General features: G+C 40.1%; 1 protein-coding gene across 3 annotated transcripts in view; it reads left to right on the top strand.

The window, feature by feature from the left end:
• Positions 1-6,040, top strand: part of GCNT4 (glucosaminyl (N-acetyl) transferase 4) — a 32,356-nt gene extending 26,316 nt beyond the window's left edge. For all 3 annotated transcript variants that reach the window (XM_088839875.1, XM_055436442.2, XM_088839876.1), the window contains exon 2: positions 1,611-6,040. In XM_088839875.1, coding sequence (XP_088696001.1) covers positions 1,611-2,976 — 1,366 coding nt within the window. In that variant the 3' untranslated portion in view covers positions 2,977-6,040. The remainder of the gene's footprint in view (positions 1-1,610) is intronic.
• Positions 6,041-13,398: the final 7,358 nt, after the last annotated feature.

Raw genomic sequence — 13,398 nt, 5'->3', positions numbered from 1 at the left:
ACACTCATCTCAGGTTGGGTGTAATTAATCAGTGCCCTGTAGGATGGCTTAGTAGTTTTCAGTTTTTAGCCTGAACTGCAGGGAACCTTCACACAAACGCGAACTCTTCTGGATGAGTACATAAAACTGACAGATTCTTTTCATTTTAAGGGCTAGCTTGCTAATCCGTGTGAGGAAATGGGAGCTAACAAAATAAGGGAAATGTGCAAGTTTACCACATTTGTGTAATCTGAATAAAATTTTACAATGTCTAATATTTACTATAGCCTCCTTTGGGGTCTGCCCACTGCTCTTATTTCTGAAGGTGCCTGTCTACACAGGCAGCTATAATAAAATATCACAGACTGGGTGGCTTATAAACAACAGAAATATATTTCTCACAGTTCTAGACGCTGGGATGTCCAGGATCAAGACTCCAATAGATTCCATGCCTGATGAGAGCTTGCTTCTTAGCTCACAGATAACAGTCTTCCCACGGTTTTCCTCACATGATGGAAGGGGCAGGGGAGCTAGCTGCCTGGGGTCTCTTTTATAAAAGCGCCTATCCTAGGTATTTGGACTTCATCCTCAAGACCTAAAAACTTCCCCCAAAGCCCCACCTCCTGATACAATCAACTTAAATTGGTGATTAGGTTTCAACTTAAGATTTTGGGGAGGATGCAGACATTCAGTTTACAGCAGTGGAGTTCACTGGGCTTTCCCCATTTGACTTCAGATTTCGATCTAATCAGAATCTGAAGGTAAAAATCAAGATGGATGTCCCTTTCAGCCTCAGGTGGGTCCTTTACATTTTCAGTGACCTGTTTGTTGTTATTCAGTCGCTCAGGTGTATCCAACTCTTTGTGACCTGTGAACTGCATGCAGCACTCCAGACTTCCCTGTTCTTCACCATCTCCCTGAGCTTGCTCAAACTTATCTCCATTGAGTCGGTGAGGCCATCCAACCATCTCATCCTCTGTCGTCCCCTTCTTATCCTGCCTTCAATCTGGCCCAGCATCGGGGTCTTTTCCAGTGAGTCAGCTCTTCCCATCAGGTGGCCAAAGTTTTGGAGCTTCAGCTTCAGCATCAGTCCTTCCAACGAATATTCAGGACTGATTTCCTTTAGGATGGACTGGTTGGATCTCCTTGCTGTCCTAGGGATTCCCAAGAGTCTTCTCCAGCACCACAGCTCAAAAGCATCAATTCTTTGGTGCTCAGCTTTCTTTATGGTCTAACTCTCACATCTGTATACGACTACTAAAAAATCCAGTCTTCTAGACCTCTGTCCAAACCACAGCAATCCTTCTGCAAATATGCTAAGCAGAAAATCAGACAATTAGATACTTAGTACCTATATTTGAGGTGTTAACATTATTTTTCATTCTAATATTTGGTAACCAATATCTCTCAAAATTAGATATCTAACAGAATACGACAAAATACAACCATTATACATATTTCCATTTCCTTATTTCTGGATTCTTTAAAGGGCAAGAACACTTATTTAAATAATCTCTGGGCCCAGCATTCTGCCTAGTGTGTGGTAGGCACCTAGTGGATGTTGGTTGAAGGATGAACTAACTAATTTTCTCTTCCTATTTCAACTGAATTGTTCGTTTGTTCTCTTACAGAATGAAGACATTCAAATGTTGTTTTAAATACCACCTACAACAGAAAGTTTTCATCCTTTTTCTAACCCTATGGCTGTTCTCCTTGTTGAAGCTCCTAAATGTTAAACGATTCCTCTTCCCTGAACGGGGCATTTACTTGGTTGAGTACTCTCTAAGTACCTCGCCTTTTGTAAGAAACAGATACACCCATGTCAAGAATGAAATCGGATATGAGATTAACTGTTCGGGTGTCTATGAACAGGAGCCTTTGGAAATTGGCAAGAGTCTGGAAATAAGAAGAAGAACCATCATCGACTTGGATGATGATGATGTTGTGGCAATTACCAGTGATTGTGAGATTTATCAGGCCCTACGAAGCTACGATGAAAAGCTTGTTTCAGAGGAGGAGAAAAGCTTCCCAATAGCCTATTCTTTGGTTGTTCACAAAGATGCAATTATGGTTGAAAGGCTAATCCTTGCTATATACAATCAGCACAATATTTATTGCATCCATTATGACCAAAAATCATCGGATACCTTCAAAGTTGCCATGAACAATTTAGCTAAGTGCTTCTCCAATATTTTCATTGCTTCCAAATTAGAGATTGTGCAGTATGCACACATTTCCAGACTCCAGGCTGATTTAAATTGCTTGTCAGACCTTCTGAAGTCTTCAGTTCAGTGGAAATATGTTATCAACCTGTGTGGGCAGGATTTTCCTTTGAAGTCAAACTTCGAATTAGTGTCAGAGTTGAAGAAACTCAATGGATCAAATATGTTAGAGACAGTGAAACCCCCTAGCACTAAGACAGAAAGATTCACTTATCACCATGAACTCAAACAGGTACCTTATGAATATGTGAAACTACCGATGAGGACAAACATTTCCAAGGAAGCTCCCCCTCATAACATCGAGATATTTGTTGGCAGTGCTTATTTTGTGTTAAGTCGAGCATTCATTAAATATATTTTCAACAACTCCTTTGTTAAAGACTTTTTTGCCTGGTCCAAAGATACATACTCACCTGATGAGCACTTTTGGGCTACCTTAATTCGGGTACCAGGAATCCCTGGGGAGATTTCTAAGGCAGCCCAGGATGTGTCTGACCTGCAGAGTAAGACCCGCCTGGTCAAATGGAATTATCTAGAAGGCCTTTTCTATCCCAGTTGTACTGGCTCTCACCTCCGAAGCGTGTGTATCTATGGAGCAGCGGAACTAAGGTGGCTTATGAAATATGGACATTGGTTTGCTAATAAATTTGATTCTAAGGTGGACCCCGTCTTGATTAAATGCTTGGCAGAAAAGCTTGAAGAACAGCAGAGAAAGTGGATCACACTGTCTTCAGCAAAGTTATTTATGGTTAAACCTTCCATAACCACCTCATGATAAACTTGTAATGGAAAAAAGGGTTAAGATGGAATTGCATGCTATGCCATGGCCAGTACCATTTGAAAGGTGTCTACAGTTCCATGAACAAGGGAAAGTGACCTGGCCTTTGGTGACAATTGGTCTGCAATTGGTTGGGTGTTTTTATGTTTGTTTTCACTTGTAATCTCACTGAGCTAAGTGGGAGATTTTAAACAGTCAGTAATCTGATATGTTATTGAGTTTCTGCTGTATACCAGGCACTTTTTAAAAAACATACAGGAATTAAGTCCAAGTTGTCATGAGTTACAGCTACCCCAGTCACACAGCAATCTTAATATCTTAGGTTGACCACATAACAATCAGGGTGCCATTGAAGAAGTAGTGGAGTGATCACATAACTGTGTTAACCACCAATTTCAGAGCAGTGTTTAAGTTCAGTGACCAGCACTCCACTTGCCTGTTAATTCAGCTCCTTAGACTCTTCTCAACCATTAGAATATTAGAAAGACTGTACTACCTCAGAAGAACTCAAAGAATTGTTCAATTTCCTACTTGCCAAAGCGTAACTTACCTTGTGGTACCTTGTTTGTTGAGTGCAGGGTCTGGGACTTTGATGGCTGTAGTTTCTAGTGTGTGAGCGTCAGGAAGGTGGTGGGGTGCCTGGGAGAGGGGCGGGTGCTGCTGAGGGGGAGTGAAGGGATCTGTATGACTTTTCTATCACATTTCGCAGTGGTGTCATGAATGGCCTCCTATTTTAATTCAGCTGTTTCTTTAAAACATATTTACTGATTAAAATTAAAAACTGACAAACAGTTCGGTGTCACTCTCCAGAACACTGAACCTAAGTCTTTCAGTTCATAGATTATCAGTATATGTAAGTTTTTTTTTTTTTCTACAGTGCAATAGGTATAATTTTGTTTTGTGAAACTGTCAAGCTAAGAATCACTGAATTTTCTTTAAAAGGTTGTATGAAATAAGACAGCTTTCTAAATTAACTAGTAGTCATCTAAAACGTGTTCTTCTCCAACAACTATAAAGTAGAGTTCAAACGTAAAATTATCAAAGCTCTAAGTTTATTGCAGCTTTGATCCAAGAGAGAAAAAGCTAATTTTCCTAAGGACATAGCAAGGAAATTCACTAATAATATTTTGTGAAAACTACACCTTAGAAAACTACCAGAATGAGTCAAAATATACATGTATTTTCCTGTAATTACTGTGCTGGAGGTGAAATGAGACGAATGGGGGTCCTCAGAACAGTTTATAATATTTTTATATCTACTGGGAAATGATGAAACTTATGTCAGAATTTCTTGGTGATCTTATGTTTCAATGTCAGCCTCAGTAACTACATAAAGATATGGTAATCCAGTCTAGTATGAGACAGTTGGGAAGATTGAAGTATTTAAATGTGTTTTTAAATGTCTGTGGTCTGTCTACACGTGAGATGCCTTTTGCTTGTTTTAAGTTTATGAAACTGTCTGCCAAGTGGTACCACTTCTGTCTGCCTTTCTTTTTCTCATGAACTCATTTATATTCTCTTTTTTTCTGCCTCCTTCAAATGACCAGTTTGGCCCTGTGTGTGACTGACAGGCCTATCGCTTTGATCTGCAGGAGCCTCAGTTTTCTTCGTTTGTGAGGGGAACAAGTGTGTGTGTCCTGGCTGCCTCACAGAACGCTGTGTGAGAGCATCAAATGCAATTGTGTATGAAGCGGCTTGAAGATGGGGACACATTAGTGAAATATCAGCAAGCAGTCTTACTGTGAGGGGAACGGAGATCCCAACCCCACTGTGATACTCAACCATTCACCGTTTCTGAAAAACCTTTCAAATATACAAAGAAGGCACAATCTTCAAGGCAACTTCTGTAAGTGAGTCCAGTTATGAAGAAACCCCTGTCCCGACATCTGGGGTCCTTTTTAAGCCAGTAGGATTAGGAAATTGGCCCAGAGGCTTAAATCAGGAGTTCAGTTCAGTTCAGTTGCTCAGTCGTGTCCGACTCTTTGCGACCCCATGAATCACAGCATTCCAGGCCTCCCTGTCCATCACCAACTCCCAGAGTTCACTCAAACCCACCTCCATCAGGAGTAGGGGTAGAAATACTTTTCCTACCACCCAGGCTTAAAAACACAAAGCCCTCTTGAAATATCTTTTATGCCTTTGGTCATCAGAATAATATAAATGATGAGAGGTAAATATCGGCCTCCTGGTCCTATGTCTTGTCTCCTGGTGAGAAATGATCCTAGCCTTTGTTTAGTGGGAAAATTTCCAGATGTTAGTCACTTTAATGCCATATTCAAGTGAAGCATGGCACCGTGAAGAGGTGACAGTGCCTTGTCCCCATGGACACATTTCTCAGGATTCAGTTCCTGACAGTTTGCCTGTCATTTTGGGGAGCTTGTCAGATTATTCTCTCTTGCCTTGGGAATCCCACAGATTCCTGCATGCCTTCAAACCTCCTTCAAACCTGATTCTCCCCTAAAATGTTTTAGTATGGTTCTGTCTAGTCTGGAGAATGTTTGGCAATCTGTGTTTTATAATAATTCTTTGCACAGTATTTATTGACACTAGATTCTATGTTATTTGATGATGAGACCATTACCTTGGAGTTTGTAAATTATATCAGATAATAGTAATAGTGCAAGAGCCACCCAAATATGTCTACATTATGTGAATAATCTACTGTAATTTAAAGGCCATTGTTGCTGCTATTTTTAATGTTTAGGTTATTTTAATTGAAATATATGTAATGTTTAAATTTATGGAATTTGAAGATTTCTCTTGCCTTCCAGAATGTGAATATTATGCATTAGTATATATATTTTTGACATATTGTGGAGAAAACAAAATGACAATCTTTTCATGAGGATGTAAAGTGAATGATGATGATGGAATGAGTTTTGATTTTTGTTAACATTTTTATCAACGTGTCTCGAAATCTCCAACTTTTTTTCCCCACGTTTCTTGAAAGACATGTTCCTATTATATGAGTTTTAAATAGATTGGTGTTGCATTTTTGTATTATGCTGTTACTAGATGTTGATCTCTAGTACTGTCAAATAAAATGTGCCTCCAAAACCAAGCCCTTGGACTCTGATGATTCCTTTTTCTGGTTGTACTGGTTCCCTACACTCTGTTTCAGTTGATGACACCTGCCCAGTGTTTGAAGAGCACAGTTAATGTCACTTCAGTGTCAAAATTTAAAAATCAGTGTGTGTATTATACGCAGAACATAGGTGCACAAACTTGAATTTAATTTGGCAAAGTCTCAAAGAATGTTCCAGAATTTCTCTTAATCCTCTTTCAGGTTAGTTTCTCCTCTCAGATTAACTGTGTAGAGAAGCGTTCTTGCTCGCTTGATTACTACGTTTGTTCTTAATAGAGCAGGTTGAGCTCTTTCTCTTTCATTCCTCAGTCCCTAGAAAAGCAACACTTCCTCTCTGCACCAGGATGTGAGCCCCGGGGTATGAGGAGGCTGCAGCAGGGTCCTCAGACTCGATGGGTGGGGGATTCTGGATGAGTTTCTCTCTGTCCTGGGCAACACCATCTTTGCAGCTCTACTAAACTGAGGAGTATCTGGCATCACTGTTGCCCCCACCTCCACCCCTGCTCTGAAGATCCTCCTGGCCAGTTAGTTTTCTTCTAGCACCCTTTCTAAAGCTGCAGCAGTCACTGTCCTCCCCAACTAACAATGAGTATGCATGTCGCACTCAAATCACAATCCATCTTGAGGAACAAGGCTATTTTAGGAAAATTCTATATAAAAAACGAACATCTACTTTAACCTAAGGTTAATTCTAGGTCTTTCCGAGCTGGACAACTTTGCAAATCCACAGTAATCCCATGGAAGAATTTGGACTGCTTTAGGTAGTGGCAGTGGTGAGGTGGGTATATAGCACGGCATTGCCAACCCATTAGGCTTGATTTCCAGATTCCATTCAGTGCAGTTCAGTCTCTCAGTCGTGTCCAACTCTGCGACCCCATAGACTGCAGCACACTAGGCCTCCCTGTCCATCACCAACTCCCAGAGTTCACTCAAACTCATGTCCATTGAGTCAGTGATGCCATCCAACCATCTCATCCTCTGTCATCCCCTTCTTCTCCTGCCTTCACTCTTTCCCAGCATCAGGGTCTTTCCCAAGGAGTCAGTTCTTCACATCAGGTGGCCAAAGTATTGGAGTTTCATCTTCAGCATCAGTCCTTCCAATGAATATTCAGAACTGATTTCCTTTAGGATGGACTGGTTGGATCTCCTTGCAGTCCAAGGGACTCTCAAGAGTCTTCTAAAACACTACAGCTCAAAAGCATCAGTTCTTCGGTGCTCAGCTTTCTTTGTAGTCCAACTCTCACATCCATACGTGACTACTGGAAAAACCATAGCTTTGACTACATCGACCTTTGTTGGTAAAGTAATGTCTCTGTTTTTTAATATGCTGTCTAGGTTGGTCATAACTCTTCTTCCAAGGAGCCAGCGTCTTTTCATTTCATGGCTGCAGTCACCATCTGCAGTGATTTTGGAGCCCCCCAAAATGAAGTCTCTCACTGTTTTCACTGTTTCTCCATCTATTTGCCATGAAATGAATGGGACCAGATGCCATGATCTTAGTTTTCTGAATGTTGAGTTTTAAGCCAACTTTTTCACTCTCCTCTTTCACTTTCATCAAGAGGTTCTTTAGTTCCTCTTCACTTTCTGCCATAAGGGTGGTGTCATCTGCATATCTGAGCTTATTGGTATTTCTCCTGGCAATCTTGATTGCAGTTTGTGCTTCATCCAGCCTGGCATCTCGCATGATGTACTCTGCATATAAGTTAAATAATCAGGGTGACAATATACAGTCTTGATGTACTCCTTTCCCGATTTGGAACCAGTCTGTTGTTCTATGTCTGGTTCTAACTGTTTCTTCTTGACCTGCATACAGATTTCTCAGGAGGCAGGTCAGATGGTCTGGTATTCCCATCTCTTTAAGAATTTTCCACAGTTTGTTGTGATCCACATAGTCAAAGGCTTTGGCGTAGTCAATGAAGCAGAAGTAGATGTTTTCTGGAACTCTCTTGCTTTTTCCATGATCCAATGGATGTTAGCAATTTGATCTCTGGTTTCTCTGCCTTTTCTAAATCCAGCTTGAACATCTGGAAGTTCATGGTCCATGTACTGTTGAAACCTAGTTTGGAGAATTTTGAGTGTTACTTTACTAGCGTGTGAGATGAGTGCAATTGTGTGGTAGTTTGAGCATTCTTTGGCATTGCCTCTCTTTGGGATTGGAATGAAAACTGACCTTTTCTAGTCCTGTGGCCATTGCTGAGTTTTCCAAATTTGCTGGCATATTGGGTGCAGCACTTTCACAGCATCGTCTTTTAGGATTTGAAATAACTGGAATTCCATCACCTCCACTAGCTTTGTTCGTCATGATGCTTCCTTTCTAAGACTCACTTGACTTCACATTCCAGGATGTCTGGCTCTAGGTGAGTAATCACACCATCGTGATTATCTGGGTTGTGAAGATCTTTTTTATACAGTTCTTGTGTGTATTCTTGCTACCTCTTCTTAATATCTTCTGCTTCTGTGAGGTCCATGCCATTTCTGTCCTTTATTGTGCCCATCTTTGCATGAAAATTTCCCTTAATATCTCTAATTTTCTTGAAGAGATCTCTAGTCTTTCCCATTCTATTGTTTTACTCTGTTTCTTTGGACTGATCACTGAGGAAGGCTTTCTTACCTCTTCTTGCTATTCTTTGGAATTCTGCATTCACATGGGTATATCTTTCCTTTTCTCCTTTGCCTTTCACTTCTCTTCATAGGTATTTGAAAAGAAGCTATTTGATTCCCAGATTAGCAATTCCACATTTTAAAAATCCCATTTGGTGCCTAAAAATCTATATCTAAATTAGGACAACTGGCTTCTAGTTTCATGAAACTGATTATGAGGAAACCTTGGCAAGAGAAAGTAGATTATTGCAAATTTATTCCTACTACTGAGAAAAAATTCCTATGATGATGCATAGTAAACAGCTTGAGCTTTGTTTCACAGACAGATGATCAGTGCGTCAGCCCATGAGGATGCATAAAAGTTCCAGAAAGACTATTCACCTGCCCTCAAGTATGGTGTTCATGTAGGGTCCTTCCTGGGAGCAGCTTGGACCAAGTCATGCAGAGGACAAATAGCCAGGAAAGAATCTGAGAAAAGATCATGATCAATGACGTGGGTAAATTTATTTCACCTTTTTTGTTGTTAATGTTGCTGTTTTCTATAGAGCAGTAAAGGAAATTTAAACAAAAATCATTTGTATTAATAATTCTAACATCCTGACAAAACCATTATAGTTATCCTGAATGCCCTTCTAATCTTATCCATTTCCATATACATCCTCTGTCTCTTCCCACTGCTAGTATACTTTCAATCACTTCCCATGTTGCTTGCTGCTTAATCTTTATGGCTCTCTAATGGTCATACCATAATTCCCTCAGTCATTCCTTGATTGTAGGACATTTGGATTGTAAACTTCTTTTCCCTTCTGTCATAAATAATGGTGTAATAAAGTTTTATGCTTAAATCTCCTCCTTTCCTTGAGTCACTTCCTTATTTCTGAGAGAGGAGTGACAATCCTGAAGATAATGGATTTTTAAAAATTTATTGTTTTTCATGTATGTTGCAGATTGCTCTCTCAAGAAATTGTATAGGGTGTCCAGTTGGTATATATCAAGTACAGCCTCAACCTATTTGAAATAAATTTTATTTCTTTATTCCAATAAAAAGCTAGTCTGATTCTCAAAGGTAAGCAAAGACTTTGGCCTAAAGCAAGGACGCAACCAGTCTTCTAACAAATCAAAGAAGGCATTTGCTGTATGGTTAGTGAAAGCCCTTTCAGCCCTTATTATTCTCAAGGTTTACATTTTGATGACTGACTCCATTCCAGCAAGGATCTAAAGGCTGCTAGTTCCTTCTAGTATCCATTCTCCCTGCCTTCTGTGACTTAATTCTGGGCAACTATTAATTCCCAGCCTTCTGTTAACCAAAATTTCAGAAACAGAGACCTGACTGAGGTAAGGAGACATTTATTAGGGAGTTGTTAGGACTGCAGCCAGGGAGACAGATTCAAGAAGCAAGTGCTTATGTTGCCCTTGACTGCAAATGGGGGAGCATTATAAAGGCAAAAGCCTACAAAGTTAAATAAATTGTCATGAGTTAGGATTGAAGCTGGCAAGAAATTGAGTGTTTGTTAACCAAGGATTAGTTAGGGTCTGAAATGATTATGTAGTTGCAAAGAGGGAGGGAATTTTGTAAGTACAAGTTTGTAGCTAGCAGCTGCTAGCAGATATTGTTTTAAAAATGGTTGGTTGGGTCCTTGAGTTTGATACAATTCAGAGATGATTCAAGTTCTCAGTGGTTTAGGAAAGAGTCTGAAATTATATCCACAGTGGCCACCCAGCTCCACTTTGGATGCCTGAACCATAGTTACTATTTTTTGGGGTCTTTAAATGATATTAAATATCAATAACCTCAGATATGCAGATGACACCACCCTTATGGCAAAAAGTGAAGAAGAACTAAAGAGCCTCTTGATGAAAGTGAAAGAGGAGAGTGAAAAAGTTGGCTTAAAGTTCAACATTCAGAAAACTAAGATCATGGCATACAGTCCCATCACTTCATGGCAATTAGATGGGGAAACAGTGGAAACAGTGGCTGACTTTATTTTTCTGGGCTCCAAGATTGCTGCAGATGGTGATTACAGCCATGAAATTAAAAGACACTTACCCCTTGGAAGGAAAGTTATAACCAGCCTAGACAGCATATTAAAAAGCAGAGACATTACTTTGCCAACAAAGGTCTGTCTAGTCAAGGCTATGGTTTTTCCAGTGGTCATGTATGGATTTGAGAGTTGGACTATAAAGAAAGCTGAGCACCAAAGAATTGATACTTTTGAACTGTGGTGTTGGAAAAGACTCTTGAGAGTCCCTTGGACTGCAAGGAGATCCAACCAGTCCATCCTAAAGGAGATCAGTCTTGGGTGTTCATTGGAGGGACTGATGCTGAAGCTGAAACTCCAATACTTTGGCCACCTGATGCAAAGAACTGACTCATTTGAAAAGACCATGATGCTGGGAAAGATTGAGGGCAGGAAGAGAAGGGGACAACAGAGGATGAGATGGTTGGATGGCATCACCGACTCAATGGACATGGGTTTGGGTAGACTCTGGGAGTTGGTGATGGACAGGGAGGCGTGGCGTGCTGCGGATCACGGGGTCTCAAAGAGTCAGACATGACTGAACGACTGAACTGAACTGAACTGAACTGAAATATATAGTCACTTTCAATCAATGGTGGCAAAGGAGAAAAAGCAGAAGTCATTGCATGGGGCATCTGAGAATGCACTTGAAAGGTGGCTGACTTAGCTTGCTTTCCTCCCACCTCCCTTACTTTTTCTTACTGTCTGGAATGTGTTTGTAGTAGCTGGAATTTTAGCAGCCATTTTAAAACCATGAGGATATAAGTTATAATCAAACAATGAAAATATAACACTTGAATCAGCCAATACTACCTACCTTCAGTATCTTTTTATGGGAGGAAAAAAAGTGTGTTTAAACTATTGTTATTTTAGTTCTCTATTACTAACAGCAGAACAACATGAGCCCTAACTTATACAGTGTTTTTCTAGGACAATGCTTTTCAAACTTTGCCCTAGAAGGCTTGTTAAAACACAGATCTCTCCTCTTCCCTGAACTTTTCATTAAATGGGGTGGATGCGGGGAGAGAATTTGCACCTCTAACAAATTCCCAGATGAGGCTGTTGCGGACCATACTTTGAGAACTACTATTAGGATATCTTTCCCTCAAATTACTTCTTCAACGTTGTAAACATTAGGCCAAATGCATTTAGAAAACCCCAGTAAACATACATGGCAATAAACATACATACCTCCAGATCCTAAAACACTGAGGTCAGAAGTCCAGAAATGTTTTATATGCTTTGCCTTATGTGCTTTCTTTACACATTGAAGAAATAGCTATCTGTTATTTTCTGAATAATGACTAGAGTTGATATATATTTCCATATCTACATGTCCTCCTAAAGTTATTTTCAACCACATTGCTACCTTATTTGGAAGTATTTTATAAAATGTATAAAAATAAATGAATTTAACCTGAAGTTGTGGTGGTAAAGTCTCAAGCTGAGACCGATGTGTTAATCCTGTCAAACAAAGGTATTTGCTGGTAAGGCAGACTCTACCCAGAAGGAATTTTTCAGGAACATTTTAATGTGACAGTCCTGAAAAATTATTGAAAGAGTGAAACAGCCCTATCATTTTAACTCTTCACTAGTTCAAGCCATTACAGGAATGCCAATGCAAAATAGATACAGTTACGTGCCATCTCATAAATGCTTTCAAGTTTTTACTTCATCCCTGAGTGGATACTGAAAAAAAAGCGGGGGTTGGGGGGGACCAAGAAAACTCAGCAAAATGTATGTGCCTAATAATAGGAAATTGCTTCCTATTTTTAGAGTCTTTTTCATTAGTTTGTTTTAAATTCCAACAAGGAATAGGTAAGTTTCACCATTACTTAATTTAGTCTTAATGGCTACTCAGTTCATTTCAGTTTAGTCGCTCAGTCGTGTCCGACTCTTTGCCACCCCATGAACCACAGCACGCCAGGCCTCCCTGTCCATCACCAACTCCCGAGTTCACTCAAACTCATGTCCATCGAGTCGGTGATGCCATCCAGCCATCTCTCAAGATTATTATTAATCCAATTTTACAGGTAGTTTTTCTCACTGATGTTGAGAAGACCATTTGTGCAAGAAAAAGGGACTCCAATGTGGGAAGAGGTGAAAGGGATCCCAAGGGTGATGCCGAATGGACACCCCAGGATGAGAGCTGGGTACTAATGGGGGTGGCAACCAGTACTGACTGGAAGAGGTCAGAAAGCTTTAGAGATTTCTTCGGGATGATGAACACAGAATACATAATAAATCTGAGTGTATTTGTGGTGGTTTAGTTGATAGGTCGTGTCTGACTGTTGTGACTCTATGGACTGTAGCCTGCCAGGCTCCCTTCTCCATGGGATTCTCCAAGCAAGACTACTGGAGTGGGTTGCCATTTCCTTCTCCAGGGGCTCTTCCCATCCCAGGGGTCAAACCTGAGTCTCCTGCATTGCAGGCAGATTCTTTACCAACTGAGCTATGAGGGAAGCATTTATTTAGAGGCAAATTAGATCATCAGAGAATTGAGGACTGAATGAAAGTCTATGAGAAAAAATTATTATTATTATTTAAGGAGAACAAAGAGTAGTACAGTTATGGCTTTACTGGATACTGTTTTCATAGGCATAATCAAATAGTGTTAATCATGTAATATTTAAATGTTGATCTAATCAACAGGATGCTGATATAATTTATTGGGAACCTGGGGAGATTAAAAGGATTGAACCCATGGGGTGGGGA

The sequence above is a fragment of the Moschus berezovskii genome, chromosome 9, assembly GCF_049115385.1.
Source record: "Moschus berezovskii isolate FMDL1 chromosome 9, NW_MosBer_1.0, whole genome shotgun sequence".
NCBI lineage: Eukaryota > Metazoa > Chordata > Mammalia > Artiodactyla > Moschidae > Moschus > Moschus berezovskii.
The sequence above is the reverse complement of the archived record's forward strand: the minus strand, read 5'-3'. Positions and strand labels throughout refer to the sequence as shown.